The sequence below is a fragment of the Elephas maximus genome, chromosome 7, assembly GCF_024166365.1.
Source record: "Elephas maximus indicus isolate mEleMax1 chromosome 7, mEleMax1 primary haplotype, whole genome shotgun sequence".
In the NCBI taxonomy this organism is placed as follows: domain Eukaryota; kingdom Metazoa; phylum Chordata; class Mammalia; order Proboscidea; family Elephantidae; genus Elephas; species Elephas maximus.
In genome coordinates, this window is record NC_064825.1 from 18,166,413 (window position 1) to 18,181,792 (window position 15,380).

The 15,380-nt window shown below is 41.7% G+C and overlaps 1 protein-coding gene across 1 annotated transcript in view; it reads left to right on the forward strand.

Annotated features, from left to right (window-relative positions):
* Positions 1 to 9,232: 9,232 nt before the first annotated feature.
* The window catches only part of TMEM123 (transmembrane protein 123), a 54,127-nt gene continuing 47,979 nt past the window's right edge, over positions 9,233 to 15,380 (forward strand). Inside the window, exon 1 of the mRNA XM_049889677.1 lies at positions 9,233 to 9,316. Coding sequence (XP_049745634.1) covers positions 9,233 to 9,316 — 84 coding nt within the window. The remainder of the gene's footprint in view (positions 9,317 to 15,380) is intronic.

The window sequence follows — 15,380 nt, forward strand, 5'->3', positions numbered from 1 at the left end:
AAGCAGCAGGGACACAAATTTTCCTCCTAGTCATTACCCTGGGAAGTAGCGAGATTCCCAACAGGAGGTACATGACTCATCTAGGAGAGCAGAGCCCTAGGCACAGGGTTTTAGAGCTTTGCCAAATAGTCCAGTGTCCTAAATGTGTCAGGGAAGCTGCCAGAGCTGCCAGACCTGACAGGATCTGCAGACACAGAAAATGGACAGATCAGCAGTAACTGAGGTGAAGAGATGACTCATGAGTGTGTAAGGCCTCCAAAACATTGGCACAGTGAGGCAGTATGGTTGAGGTGTGGACGCTAAGGAGCTCGAATGTTCACATTCCTACCAGCCCAAATAGATGAAAGCCTACAGTCAAAATTAGATAGATTCGTGCTTCATAAAGAAATGTGATACTACTTGTACATCTGAACTTAGATTCAAACCTGTTACAAGTGCTGTAGATACCTGACATGGAGTACAAATTCAGGAGGTGAGGGACTATCCCCTGGAAGAAAGATCTCTCTGTTAATCATCCTAGGTCACTCTTCAAGAGTTATTATTGCTGCATCCAACCATGCCTAACCCTCTAACACCACACTGCTCACCAGCTCAGATTCTATTATCAGCCCCAGAAGCCAGGCCAGGTTCCCAGGGCAAGGCTTCGGTATCTTCTCTCCTGCATTGTTTTGATGTGGTTTATTTCAGAAAAGAGATACTTTTAGGGTACAAGGAGTTTCTCCTCTTTAAATTCACTTTTCAAATGTTTTAGGGTGGTCACATTTCCATCAGCTTCAGTGCCATCTGTCCCCTTGTGACTCTTATATCTGTACTTCCAGCCCTGTCCTCACTACAAAATAGCAGACTTGTATGTGTGACAGCCTACTGGACATCCCACTGAATGTCTGTAATGGACTGAATTGTGTCCCCCAAAATATGTGTAGTAAACCCGTCTGACCTCTATAAAAACCTGTGTTATAATCTCATTTGGGAATGAGTTGTCTTTGCTATGTTAATGAGGCAGGATTAGAGTAGGATGTGTGAGATATAAAAGGAGTAGATTCAGCAAGCAGAGACGGGGAAGACAGATGCCAAGTCACATGGAGCTCTCCAAGGAACCAAAACGCAGAAGCTGAAGAGACAAGGACCTTCCCCTCGAACAGAAAGAGAAAGCCTTCCCCCAGATCCAGTGCCCTGAATTAGGACTTCTAGCCTCCTAAACTGTGAGAAAATAAGTTTCTGTTTAGTAAAGCCATTCACTTGTGGTATTTCTGTCAGAGCAGCACAAGATAACTAAGAGAGTGTCCATTAACTCAAATTCTAGATGCTAAAAGCAGAACCTAATAGCCGGTGCTATCCTGCTCTTTGATGTCCCTATCTCCATCATTAGAACTACCACCCGGTTATTTTAACCACAAACACAAATCCACCAACTCCTTTAAATTTTTCATAATTCTCTATCTTCTTCACCCCTGATTTAGTTTAGGACCTCATCATCTCCTGCCTGGATTATTACCACAGTTTCTTAATTTGTTCTTCTCCAACATACTCTTCACAAAACCAGACCAATCTTTCTAAACACAAAGTGACTCTTACTCTCTTTTTTTAAGTCTTCAGTGATGCCTCATGAACTGTGTGCACGTGTGTACACACAGGTTGTATTCTAAATCCCACACAATCATGAGACTGCAAGGATAAGGGCTCTACCCAATCCGATTGAGTCATATACACAAGACACACAGTGTGTCAATTAAAAGCCATTACTATTATTTAAACAGTAAACAACAGTAACAGATTCGAGGTGAACTAGGCCCTTATGCCCCTACAAGTACCCTATTTAACATCGTAGGGAAGGAAACCACTTCTGTCTAAAAGGGCACCTACCCACCCTTCCCAAATTAGCCATGTCCATTTCTGTCACCAGGCAGTTACGCTGTGGACCAAGTGCCAGCAGGTGTCTCTCTCTTTCTCTCAACAGGAGTGTCCTTAGGTCAGGTTGGGTAAGGAGTGGCTGTGTTTCTCTCTCTCTCTCCCTGCAGCTTTCCTTTGCCTTGTCTGGCTCCCTGTGCTTGCTGGTGCAGCTCTCAGTCAACAGCTTCAGAACAACCCTAGGCCAACGTCAGGGCTAAGATGGCATTAAGACAGCTCTCGAGGTAAAATTTTTACTGGTAACCCCTGTGCAGTATATGCCCAAGCCTCTGCTCCATTGGCAACCTCCTGCCTGGAGGTGCCCAGCTCCTCTCCATGGGCCAACTTTGCCCACTGCCAACATCTACCAGTTCCTTGGTTCCTGCTGCTCGCACCAGTGCCACTGTTTTCTGTCATTCAGCTCTGCTGTGATTGCCACCATTTCTCTAGGTCTTCAGTGTTACCAGCTCAGTGTTACAGCCCTTGACCTGTATTACAACTCTTCTGGGGGTTCTCAGCACAGATCCTCCTGTCCAAAGGATGTGCTTATCTCTCGGCTCTTGTCCTTCAGAATGCCTCACCTGAGCCTCCGTGTTCTAGGGTTTTTATCAGTGGCGGGCAGGGCTGGCCCAGCCAAACCATGTAAAAGCATACTGTAAACCAATCAGTCCCTGTAAGCCGCTTATGTGGCTAACAAATGGGCCAATCCCTTGCAAGCTGCTTATGTGGCTAGGAAATGGACCAATCCTTTGCATGCCACTTATGCAGATAGAAAACTAGCCAATTTCTTTGCAGATTACAGTCCAACCTATCATTTTGGGAGAACTTGCAAGCCCAGAGCCAGAAAGGTCACATAAAAGAAACGCATTGCACCACACTTCACTTCTATCCAGCCCAACATCAGGCAATGGTCTGCAAACTATGGTCCCTGGGCCAAATCCAGCCGGCAGCCTATTTTTGTATGGCCCTCAAGCTAAGAGGGGTTTTACATTTTTTAATGTTTGAAAACAAAACAAAGGAGAACACTCAACAGTGGCCATAAACCACCGGCAAAGTCTAAAATAATCACTACCCAGGCCTTTAGGCCTTTACAGAAAAAGTGTACTACTTTCTCTAAAGTTTACAGAGCCCCACTCTGGCCCTCCTCCAACCATACCCCTTCCCACCCAGAGCAGAGAGTCCCCATGGGTCCAAAGGGCTGTCCCCAGACCTTGTGCCCTCCACACTCCTAGACAACGCTTCTGGAACCAGCAGTAAGCACACAAATTCTTTACTTTTATATTAATTACAAACTTAAGTAGTCAATAACTTGCACAAATTATTTTTGGGAGAGCCTTCCTTTGTGACCTTCTTCCTCAAAGACTGATAATTTAAAATAGGGAAATGCACAGTAAGTTCAGTGTTAGAATTGCATCAGAATGTTCCCAGAACACTCTGGACTTTTAACTTAGGAACTGCAAATAGTTACATTTGGTCTTCTTTCTTGTCCTGTAATCATTCTCTGAAACCCCTTTGATACATCCATCTACTTCATGTGGTTCTCAAGGTGTGGTCTGGCAGCGTCAGCAACACCATGGAACTCCATTCAGCCCCACCCGAGACCTGTGAAATCAGAGACTCTGGGAGCGAGGCCCTGTGCCTCTCCAGGTGATCCCGATACGTGTTAGAGTTTGAGGAGCACTGCTGATCCTCAATAGCAATTCTCCGTCATACTGTTCCTTCATTTTTCAAAAACATGTTTTGGATTCCTCCTGCTATGTTTTCTGCTCATGGTATTATTCTTACTTATACAGGCCCATATCACCTCCTAAAAGCAAGAAAGAGAAAAGCAGCCCCGGACATCTGGGAGCTCTCAGCTACATCTTAATGTCAAATTTAAACAATTTCAGAGAATATCAACACCAGACCAGGACACTCTGTGACCATGATGGATCTGGACAAAAACAAGACCACTCCAGAATCATGTCTGAACACAGACCCAAACATGTTCAAACCACAAAAATAATCAAAGCATCCTCCATACCTCCACACCAGCTAACGTGAGTGATGGCTGTCTCTTTGCCAATTAAACCTTTGTTTATTTCCGCTCCTTTTAAATAAGATACATCACAGAATTGCCCCCATTTTCTGGCAACATCGAATTCCAGACAAAGCCTCACTTCTCAATATCACCTAACACAATTGAAAATTCTAAAATAAATCCTTTCTGACATGCTCTTACGAAGATGTCTCACTGTCTCCTAGAGTGTAGAGTGTGAGGTCTCCCTTGCTATGGTGAGTAATAAGCCCAATTTATTCAATAATAGGGTGTTCCTGGTGGCCTTTGGCTGGAGATCATTGTCAGAAATTTCTGCACAATCTTCCAGTCAGGGCTACTGCAGACCAGTGCCCTCCCCCATGAACAGTTTTGCTCCTGGACCAAAACAAGTACAGAAATTGGGAATTATCATTTAGAAAACATTTACAGCGGTTTGACAGAGTACTTTTATGTCTATTAAATATAAAAATAGAACATAAGGTACCCTCAACAAGATGGACTGACACAGCTGCTGCAACAATGGGCTGGAGCATAGCAACGATTGTGAGGATGGCGCAAGGCCAGGGAGTGTTTCATTCTGTTGTACATAGGTCGCTATGAGTAGGAACTGATGACACCTAACAACAACAAAACCATATATTATTAACTGTGCAAACATAAACACACCCCAACAACCATGAACTAATTTCAAATAAATATTAGAGAGCATCCCACCCCAAAACCTACACAAAAAAAATACGTGGCCTCAATGTTTCTATGGGGGAACTTTTTTAAACTATTAATGAATATATATATATATACACACATATACATATATACGTACACATATATATCAAATATTATTTGGAGAAGAATAAGACAAGACACACTTCCTAGTTAATTTTTTAGAAGCCAACAGCAGAACAAAACCATGTCATTGCTGTTTGTTGGTGCCCAGTCAGTCCCTGACCCACGGCAACCCCAGGCATAAATGAAATGCCGCTCGGCCCCGCACCATCCCCATGGTCAGCTGCAGATTAGGCTGTCGTTATCCATAAGGTTTTCATTGGCTGATTTTTGGAAGTAGATCATCTTGCCTTTCTTCCTAGTCCGTCTTAGTCTGGAAGCTCGGATGCAACCTGTTCAGCATCGTAGCAAAACGCAAGTCCCCACTGACAGATGGGTGGTGGCTGCTCGTGAGGTCTCCCTCGCGGAAGCCAAGAATTCTACCACTGAACCACCACTGCCCCTAAGTGCTCTTAATAGAGTTCATATTATTAAAAGTGTAATTAAATCAATAAAATTATTATTGCTACCTGTCACCTGCCTGTGACAACATATATAAATTAGAAACTGTTTTCCATGTGACTCCAGATGCTTGTGCTTCAAAGACTAAGAGATCACAGGAAAACTATGCACACAGGAACCTCAGGGAAACGAGACCTAAGCATTTTATATAACGAGAGAACTAACATTTACTGAGCACTTACTATGCCAGGCACTGTTGTAAAGCTTTTCTACGAGTTATTTCTTCGTTCTAATATCTGTAAGAGATTTTGTTGTTGTTAGTTACTGTTGAGCTGATTCTGACCCATGGCAACCCCATGTGTGCACAGTAGGACTGCTCCAGAGGGTTTTCAAGGCCTTTCTTCCAAGGCGCCTCTGGATGGGTTCAAACCACCAACCTTTCAGCTTAGTCAAGAGCTTAACCATTTGAGCCATCCAGGAACACCTCCGTATGAGATAGGTATTGTCATTATCCTCATATTACAGTTGAGGAAATAGAAGTCCAGAGAAGCTAAGAGGATTTACTTAGACTTGTAGATAAAGGAAACCATGGTGGTGTAGCGGTTAAGAGCTATAGCTACTAACCAAAAGGTTGGCAGTATAAATCCACAAGGCACTCCTTGGAAACCGTATGGGGCAGCTCTACTCTGTCCTGTAGGGTCACTATGCGTCAGAATCGACTTGACGGCAACGGGTTTGGTTTTTTTTTTTTTTGTAGATAAAGGAAGGGACAGTGCTGAATTCAAAGTCTGGCTGTCAGGCAGCACAGCACTCATATTTAACCAGGAAGGTATGCAGGCGTACATCACTGGGGTCAGCACACACTTGGATCTCTGAGTTTGTTCCATGTTGTTGTTGTTTTTGACAGCTGAATGGGGCATTAGAGACTCTCTTGCCAATTAACCTCCTTTTTTCCATTTTACCTATAAGGAAACGGGCTCCTAAGTTTGTGATTGTGTGCTACAATTAGAAGTGGTAGAGTTGTGGCCATAAGTCTTTGCTAACACTTCGTAGTGTTCATCCACTCTACCATACTGTTTCCTTGATCCTGAAGTCAGGCTTTATCGGTGGCTTAGAAATAAACCATCTGAGTTCATTGATATGGGGCAAATACAAATGGTTTTGTTCATGTAGAAATCCAGCAAGTTGAAAAATGTTCTTGCCCAGATCAGTTCATTATTATTCCATTTCTAGTTTATAGCCCACCCACTGCCATCGAGTCAATTCTGACTCATAGCGGCCCAGTAGAGTTTCCAAGGAGCGCCTGGTGGATTCGAACTGCTGACCTCTTGGTTAGCAGCCGTACCACTTAACCACTACGCCACCAGGGTTTCCTTATAGCAAACAATAAAATAAGCTAATACAAAACAAAGCACTTTAAACAACAGTACCTTCAAAGAAGTAACAGATGTTTACCTAGGTTAGATGAGAAAGTCCCATCGTTACAGCCACATCACCTTCTAAATATGTTGAAGGGTCATGTGAGCTAACTGGTTTTGCAAGAAAGAAAAAATGCTTTATGCTTTAGCACAACGTCCTCCTCCACTTGTAATATACTCATCTTCTGTGAACACACAACAAAATATAATATAAATAAAATCCAAGGTGGCCCTGAATGAGAATGTGAATTACCACCTGCCATGCTCAGCTCACCTTGACCAATCCCTTGGGTCTTAGACAGATACCAGCAAGCCACCTGGGTGACCTCCCAGCAAGACTAATTCTCCTTCATTAACAAGAATGAAGATCAGGAGATACTGACAGTGATTAGATCCAGACATACTACCAATAAGAATGGGATATTCGTATGTTCTAGCTATCTAACAGCTAAGTACTTTACTTATCCAGCCCTGGTGGCACAGTGGTTAAGAGCTATGGCTGCTAATCAAAAGGTTAGCAGTTCAAATCCACCAGTTGCTCCTTGGAAACCCAGTTCTACTCTGTCCTGCAGGGTTGTTATGAGTCAGAATAGGCTCAAGGGCAACAGGTTTGGTTTTTAGGTTTTTTTTTTTCCTATCCAGCTTGTGACAAACTATAAATTCCACAAGAAATTCATCGTAGTGTCACCAGTACTTAGCATGGCCCTGGTGCATAATAGATGGGCAATACTGGTCTTTGGAACGTTGTACCAGTCAGAAGAATGAGGAAACAATGAGTCAATAGATGCCTCTGTGACTGAAAATCAGAGACAAGATGGTTCAGATGTAGCATCTTCCCTCTGTGGTCACAGACAAAGCCTATGAAAACACTAGAATATTTTAGTTTATCTCAAACTGAATATAAACCAATAGCAAGATGTGGCTGATAAAAAATGATAATACAACTTTAAGACTGTGTTAACAGGAAGTACAGTGCACAGACGAAAGAAGTTTAGTAGGGGGGTCTTCGCTTCTATAATCACTTTCCAAACATTTCAAATGCTGTGGTCAACCCAAAGGGAACTTGCTCTTCTTTGCAAGATAGACTGTCACCCTTTCATTGTATCTCTTCATGCTGTTTTCTTCCACCTATAGAAATACTTTCCATTCCATCCTTCATCTCTCCACTGTCCTTCTTGGATTTGCCCCCTGTTCCACAATACCGGTCCCCATACTCCCAGCTTATTTCTGTTTTCCCTGAACTCCTATTACAATGTTATTGCACCACCTTTTAAAATCTAACATTTTATTTACAGACATGTCTTCTTTCTCAACAGAATGCGAACTGCAAAGCACTGCTCAAAGATACATGATTTTCATTATATTTTTGTTGTATTCTCTCCCATGTATGTTTCATTATCTACTACTCCTCTCTGCATCTTTAGATTGTGATCTTCCAAAAGGCAGTAAGTGACCCCTGCCATTTATTTAAAAATTACACAGTGCACCCAGCAGGTTTTTCTGGGAAAACACCAAATGTTGCTGGTCTGATGGTTGACTCAGATATCTACAAGCCACAACAAGAGGAAGCCAACACATGAGAAAGGAACAAAAGCATACTCTCCAAGCCAAGAGCAAGGTTTTGAAACACACATTAGCATACAGCTATACAGATATATTTTCTGATTACATATTTTCACGTACACAGTACAAAATTAAGCAACCAAGGAAGGATATAAACAGATAATTCCCAGAAGAGAAAATACAAATGGCTAATAAACATTTTTTTTTTTTTTTTTTTTAAACATAGGCAAGGAGGTACTAATTCACTTAATAAAGGTAATGGAAAAAAATAAGAACACCATTATTTGCCTAAATATCTGCAAAAACGAAAGAGGCAGATAATATTCAGCATCACCAGGGCTGAAATGTAAATTTTAAAGGGCACTATTTTTTGCTGTTTTTTTTTTTTTTTATAGAGTACTGATCAAAATTTTAAAAGTGCACATTCCTTGACTAAATAATTCCACTTCTAAGAATCTACTCTTCAGAACCACTTTTTCCACATTCCCAGGATACTAGCTCGAGGATGTTCAAGATGCCATTCAGATTGTATTAGTAAAAACCAGAGATAGCCCCACATATATGTCAAAAATGAGATGTCTAGCTAAATTACCTCTATACTATGGAATGTTATGTAGTCATCACAAGGAATGAAGCAAATCCATATATATGGATATGGAAAAATGATTATGATATACTGTCCGATAAAACAGCAAGTTGCAAAGCAGTGTCGTATAATTCCTTTTTTATAAAAAAAGACGTATGTTTCTATGTTCATATGAACACAGATACAAATTTCCTCATAACTGTATTTGCAAAAACAGTCAAACAAAGTCAAAGCTCTGGAAAGAAAAACACCCAACTGCTAACTACAGTTCCCCCTGGGGAAGTGAAACAGAAAGTACTTTTCTTTTTTATTTTATATATTTCTGTGTATGTTTCAAATTCTTTCAATACTAATGTAATATTTTTGGCTTTTTTTGAAAGAAAAAATAAAACCAATATGAATTAGGCCTTAAGAATCGTTATAAAATGTTTAAATATTACAGGAAACAGTGACAGAAATTTGAGGAACTGTATACATGAGTAATTTATTTTTTAAAGTATTCTTAAGAACGCCATGTTCACAAATATTTGTACCAGTTGCAGAAGCCTGAAACCCAACGTGGTAGCACAGAACAGTTATTTCCATGCTGAAGATGAGGTATAAGAAAGGAATTAAAAACTAATTTCTTTAACACTTCGAAGAAATTGACAATCCAAGCATAGGGCTCTCAGAAACAATGTACTTAATGGTTGTGTTATCCCAGGGGTCACAAACTTAATGCCACAGGCACAAGCAAGTAAGAGGAATTAATGAGGCCAGCTGGGAATAAGACAATAAGGACTGGAGGGAAGGAATGGGACTGTTTGGAAACAACATATACTACCTTAGGAGAACAGCTATTTCCTAACACCAGCTGATTGAGAGGGCGGATCTGGTTACCAAATCTTTCAGGAGAAGCCAGAAATCAGAAATTTCATATCACTACTCCCAGGTTTGGCCCTCTATCTGAGTCTCAGATTCTGCATCTTGAAAGCCCAGGAACTGAGGTAGCACACTCAGCCACTGCCTTGGAAAGAGACACAGGAGTTAGGGCTGGGGTGGGAGGGGGGCAGCGAGAGAAGATCACAAATGCTTATAACCTACCGTCCTTACTTTTATCCTCATTACACTGTGAAATCCTTACGTATTATTTATTTGGGGTAGGCTACGTGAAAGGTCTTTGGAAAAAAATATGTGGCATTTCTAAGGATAAAGTGATGAAATCTTCTTTGAGGAGGGTGGCCACTGCCTTACCCATACTCCCCACTGCAGGGCGTCTCTCTGAGACCATAACAGGCCTGATAAAAAGGTACAACCAAAAAGGTCAGGGCCTTCTGACCCTTGGAACTGTAAACACTTCTGAAATCAGCCCAGAGGTCTCTCATAACATGTACATGAGACAATCACAAGGAGATAAGAAAAGTTTTAATTGTTCTCTCTTCTACTTTTCTGTATAAATTTGTGTGTAATTCTCTCCAGAGTTTGTAGTCACTTTCTACCCAACACAAGTTATCTCTGCTAACCCTTACCCAATATTAAAATTGTGCTCTCTCTCTCTTTTACATTGGTATGAAGGGGTTTTTACTTGCCAAAAAAAAAAAACCTAAACTTGTTGCCGTTGAGTCTATTCCAACTCATAGCGACCCTATACTGGCCAGGACTGTTTTATTTCCTAAACGCTATAAGGAGTCCAGAAACCAGTTTCATTATTTAACTATATTTCTTATTCCCCCCGCTCTGCTCAGTCCAGGTAACACCTAAAGTGTGTTCCTCCCGATGAAAGTACACTTAGAACGTAACATCCAATACTGCTTAATTACCACCTTGATCATGTAGCTATCGGTAGATATTTATTTTTTCTACCTTGGTTTTTTCTGTATGGAGACTGCTCTAAGAAATTCAGTTATGACAGAGAGATGAAAGGACAGAGTTCAGAAAGTGCCTGAGTACTCCAGGGTATGGAATATGGAGCTACCACTCACCCAGTTGCTCAAGCCACAAACGGAAGAGTCATCCTTAACTTCTCTTTCCCTCAACCACTAAAAACATCTGATTTATTAGTAAATCCTGTTCGCTTCACCTTCAATCCACATCCCATATCCATTCACTTCTTCCGTTTTCACTACTTCCACCCTAGTTCAAACCACCAAACAACAACCTCCTAACTAGTCTCCATGTTTTTACTTTTGTTCCTCTCTATAGAATCCAAAGTGATCTTTTTAAAATATACTGTATCATATCATGCCCGAACTCTCCAATGGCTTCCCATCATATTTAAAACAAACTCTAAACTCCTTACCTTCAAAGCTTTGCAAGATATGGCTCCTGACCTTACCTTGTACTTCTCTGTTTACTCACTAAGCTTTAGCTACATTGGCTTCCTTTCTATTCCCCAACATATCATGCTTGTTGAAATGTAATTCCCCTGGTTTTCATGGGACTTCTCTTTAACGTATCAGTTTGAACTGTTACCTACTTAAAGAAAAGGAGTCCCTGGGCGGTACCAATGGTTAAGCACTGGACTACTAGCCGAAATGTCGGTGGTTCAAATCCACCAGGAGGCGCTTTGGAAGGCAGGCCTGTTGATCTGCTTCCAAAAGGTCATGGCCATGGAAACCTTTGGAGCACACATGGGTCACCATAAGTCAGAATCAGTAACACTTATTTCTAGCTGTTTCTTGTGTTTTTTTTTTTTTTAACTTGTTTTTCTGCCACCATGTAAGCTTTGCCTAGAAGAGAGAATGAATGGTAAAAGTTCAAACTTTCTTTGACTGAATGGATGGAGAGCCTTGCTCTTCCAGTTCTTAGATGAGAGACAGGAAATATTCAGCAGAGATCAAGATCCTGAGAACTTTATTAGATTTCAGAATTCATTTTAACTGCACCACAATAGCTATTTTATCTGTCAGTTTCCCCGCTGTGATAGGCAATGAAACCCTAGATATGGAAAGTGCTCGTGCAGCAAGGAAGAATGGCCTGGAGACTTATAACAAACTCCACATGAAAGGATAAGGTAGGTGATAGCTAAATCAAAGGAAAAGTAGACTGAATCCCTGTAGCTTCCTATAGAAAAGAAAGAAAGAAACAAAGAAAAAAAAAGCCAAAGTAGAAGCTGATAAACAACCTGGGACTGAACAGTGGAAAGGTCCATGGGGTTTCTCTACACCCACTGATAGGAAACTCTGAACTCAGACCTCTCATCTTCCTACTGTCCTCATATCAAAAAACCTATTGCCATCCACTCGATTCCAACTCACAGTGACCCTATAAGACAGAGTAGAACAGCCCCATAGGGTTTTCAAGGAGCAGCTGGTGGATTCAAACTGCCAACCTTTTGGTTAACAGGCAAGCTCTTATCCACTGCATCACCAGGGCTCCACTGTCCTTATAGTGCCACATAATCCTGTCCAGAAAGGACACTGAAAACTCACCATCAGCCAGCCAAATTCTTAGGATTCAAACACAGTCCTCAACCCCTTTTCAGAAGTCATCCCTTAAAAATTTCGATCCACCCAGAAGTCTTTCTTCTCTGATCTCCTTGTTTTAAAAGGAAAATGAAATTGTGTAGAATTTCATTGTTCTTTCTCTTTTTTTTTTTACCTTTAGTTGGTTTTTGTTTTATTTGAGTTTTTTTTTTTTAATTGTGCTTTAGATGAAGGTTTACAGAGCAAATTATTTTCTCATTAAACAATTAATACATATATTGTTTTGTGACATTGGTTGCCAACCCACCACCTGTCAACACTCTGCCCTTCTTGACCTCGGGTTCCCCATTACCAGCTTTCCTGTCCCCTCCTGCCTTCTAATCCTTACCCCTGGGTTGATGTGACCATTTAGTCTTCTTTTCTTTTATGGGTCTGTCTAATCTTTGGCTGAAGAGTGAACCTCAAGAATGACTTCAGTGCTGAGTTAAAACGGTGTCTGGGGACCATACTCTTGGTGTTTTTCCAGTCTTGGTCAGACCAGTAAGCCTGGTCCTTTTTTGTGAGTTAGAATTTTGTTCTACATTTATCTCCAGCTCTGTCCGGGACCCTCTAGTGTAATCTCTGTCAGAGCAGGTTTTTGTTTATTTCTACTTTCACTGTCTTAATCTGAGAATCCCATAAAATGTTGAACACAAAATTGCTGTTAGGTGCCATTGAGTCAATTTCTACTCATAGTGACCCCATGCATAAAGCAGAACTGCTCTGTAGGGGTTTCTAGGCTGCAGGGAGCAGACTGCCAGGTCTTTTCTCCCACAGAGCCACGGGGCAAGTTTTAACCATCAACGACCAACCTGTCAGTTAGCAGCCAAACGCTTACCCATTGTGCCACCAGGGCTCCAAGCACCTGGTGGATTCAAACACAACTTTTTGCTTAGCAGCCGTCGCTCTTAACCACTACACCACCAGGGTTTCCGAACACAAAATAGATACCCAATAAATTCTCATTGATTAATTGAATAACTTCATAGTCTGGCCAGAGATTGGACTCTGATGAATGAAACATGGAGGAAAAACTAAAAGGAAAGGGAAGAAAAATGTGCAAGAGAACTAGGGGCTCTAGAATGCAGGGGGAAGGAAGTAGAAGGAAAAGGGAGAAGAAACTGAACAGATCAACCTTCACTGTGAAGACTTAACCACAATTTATAACATGTTGTCACTGCTAAAATGCAAGTTTAGAAAGGAAATTGGCAGAATCCGGGAAATGGACACCGGCCAATGTATAATCTTTTGTTAAATCTTTCCACTGCCTTGCCTTATTCACAATCTCAAAGCCAGGCAGATTCTGCTTCTTTCCTTATGTAAATATTGATTTATCAACTGACTGATTTATACATATCTAGAAGGTAACTCGCAATGGTTAAGTGCTGGGCTGCTAACCAAAAGGTTGGAGGTTGAAATCCACCCAGTGGCTCCACAGGAGGAAGACCTGATGATCTGCTCCCGTAAAGATCACAGCCTAGAAGACCCTATGGGACAGTTCTACTCTGTCACATGGGGCCACTATGAGTTGAAATTGACTCAACAGCAATCAACAAGAAGAAGGTAATTACATGTGAAATCAAACCAGGTGAGTCTTCCTCTATCACATCTTTCTTTTATGTGAGTAAAAATTTACTGTGGGATGTAGGGTTGTTACGAGTAGGAATCGACTCAGTGGCAATAGGTTTGGTATTTCGGGTTTTATAGCATGTTTCAGTAGGGAAACATGATATCTGTATCTTGTATAGTCATAATAGAAGCAATTTCTACCATTCCTATCTAGAAGCCAACACACTTTTAAACCACTCATTGGGGTCTAACTCTACGGGACAGGTAGATCTGTGTCCCTGGGTAGTGCAAACAGTTAATGCGCTCAGCTGTTAACTGAAAGGTTAAAGGTTTGAGTCCACCCAGAGATGCCTCAGAAGAAGGGCCTGGTGATCTAATTCTAAAAAATCCGTTATTGCAAACCCTATGGAACACAGTTCCACTCAGGCACATGGGATCACCATGAGTCAGATTCAACTCGAAAGCAACTTTTTCCCCCTTTTTCTGTTAGAGTTTTCTGAAAATTCTGCAAAGAAAACGACGCTGGAGTTGGATCTGGAAGGATAATGGGAATTTGGAGAGCACAGAAGGAAAGAATTCCAGGCAGAGGGCAAAAAGCATTAAAATCTACCCAGAGGGTTGGGTAGAAGGTGAGCTATGAATAGAATCTTGAGACATGAGTGAAAATTGTCCAGAAGAGGTCAGAGGGCATCTTGAGCAAAAAGAAGAATAGGAACAAGGGCATTAGGGTATGGAAGTCCTTTGCATGTTTGGAGAACCTGGAGTGGGCTGGTGAGGTTGTAAAGAGGGATCCAGATGCAAGGTTGGAAAGGTAAGGAAGAGCTAGACTGCCATAGGCTGCCCATGCTGGTTTTTTTTTGTGTGTGTGTGTGTGTCCCCAAAGTACAATGTTGATACAGTGATGGGGGCAAAACCTCTGACAAAACTGGGGCTAGATCTTTTCTCAGGGAGCCCTGACCTCCCATAGAGATTTCTAAGATGGCAGAAGGGACACAGTTCCCTGTCCTTTTCCTTACCCCCAGACTAGAGAAAACATGGCCAACCTTCAGTATTGTACTGTATTACTACCAAAGCAAGTTGGGTACACCCACTCCCACCCAGGGTATAGGAATCAGACCCCAGAAAAGAACAGAACTGAGGGAATCTCCATTAAGGTCAGTACCAGGTGAAACTGCCAACTAGATATCTTGTCTTCCACTGTCTTATTTCACTGTTGGAGATACCCCTTATTCCACTGCAGATTCCCAGTGTAGACATATATGGAGCCTTAAAGGAACAATTAGGTGCGGGCTGGTGAAGAGAATGGAAGAGAGAGTGTAGTACGCAACTGTCAGTAGGTCTGATCGCACCCCTGTGTATGAGCAGTAAGAAAGCTCCCGTGCTTCCATCATTGTTCTCCAGGGCAAAGTACAGCAGAACAAAGGCTAGAAAGACAGGTTAGGCCTGAGTTATGAAATACTTGGATAATGGACTAGGTAGGCACCACAACAATTTATCCCTAAATAAGAGTCTACAAAGAAACAGAGTAACCAAAAGCGAAATGTGCAGCGCTTGCTTTTGCAGGCAGTAGATGCCAGAGAGTATTTGCAGGCGGGTTGGCTGAATCCATGATAGAAGTTTTCTTAAATTTAGAACAGATTGTGCCAGTT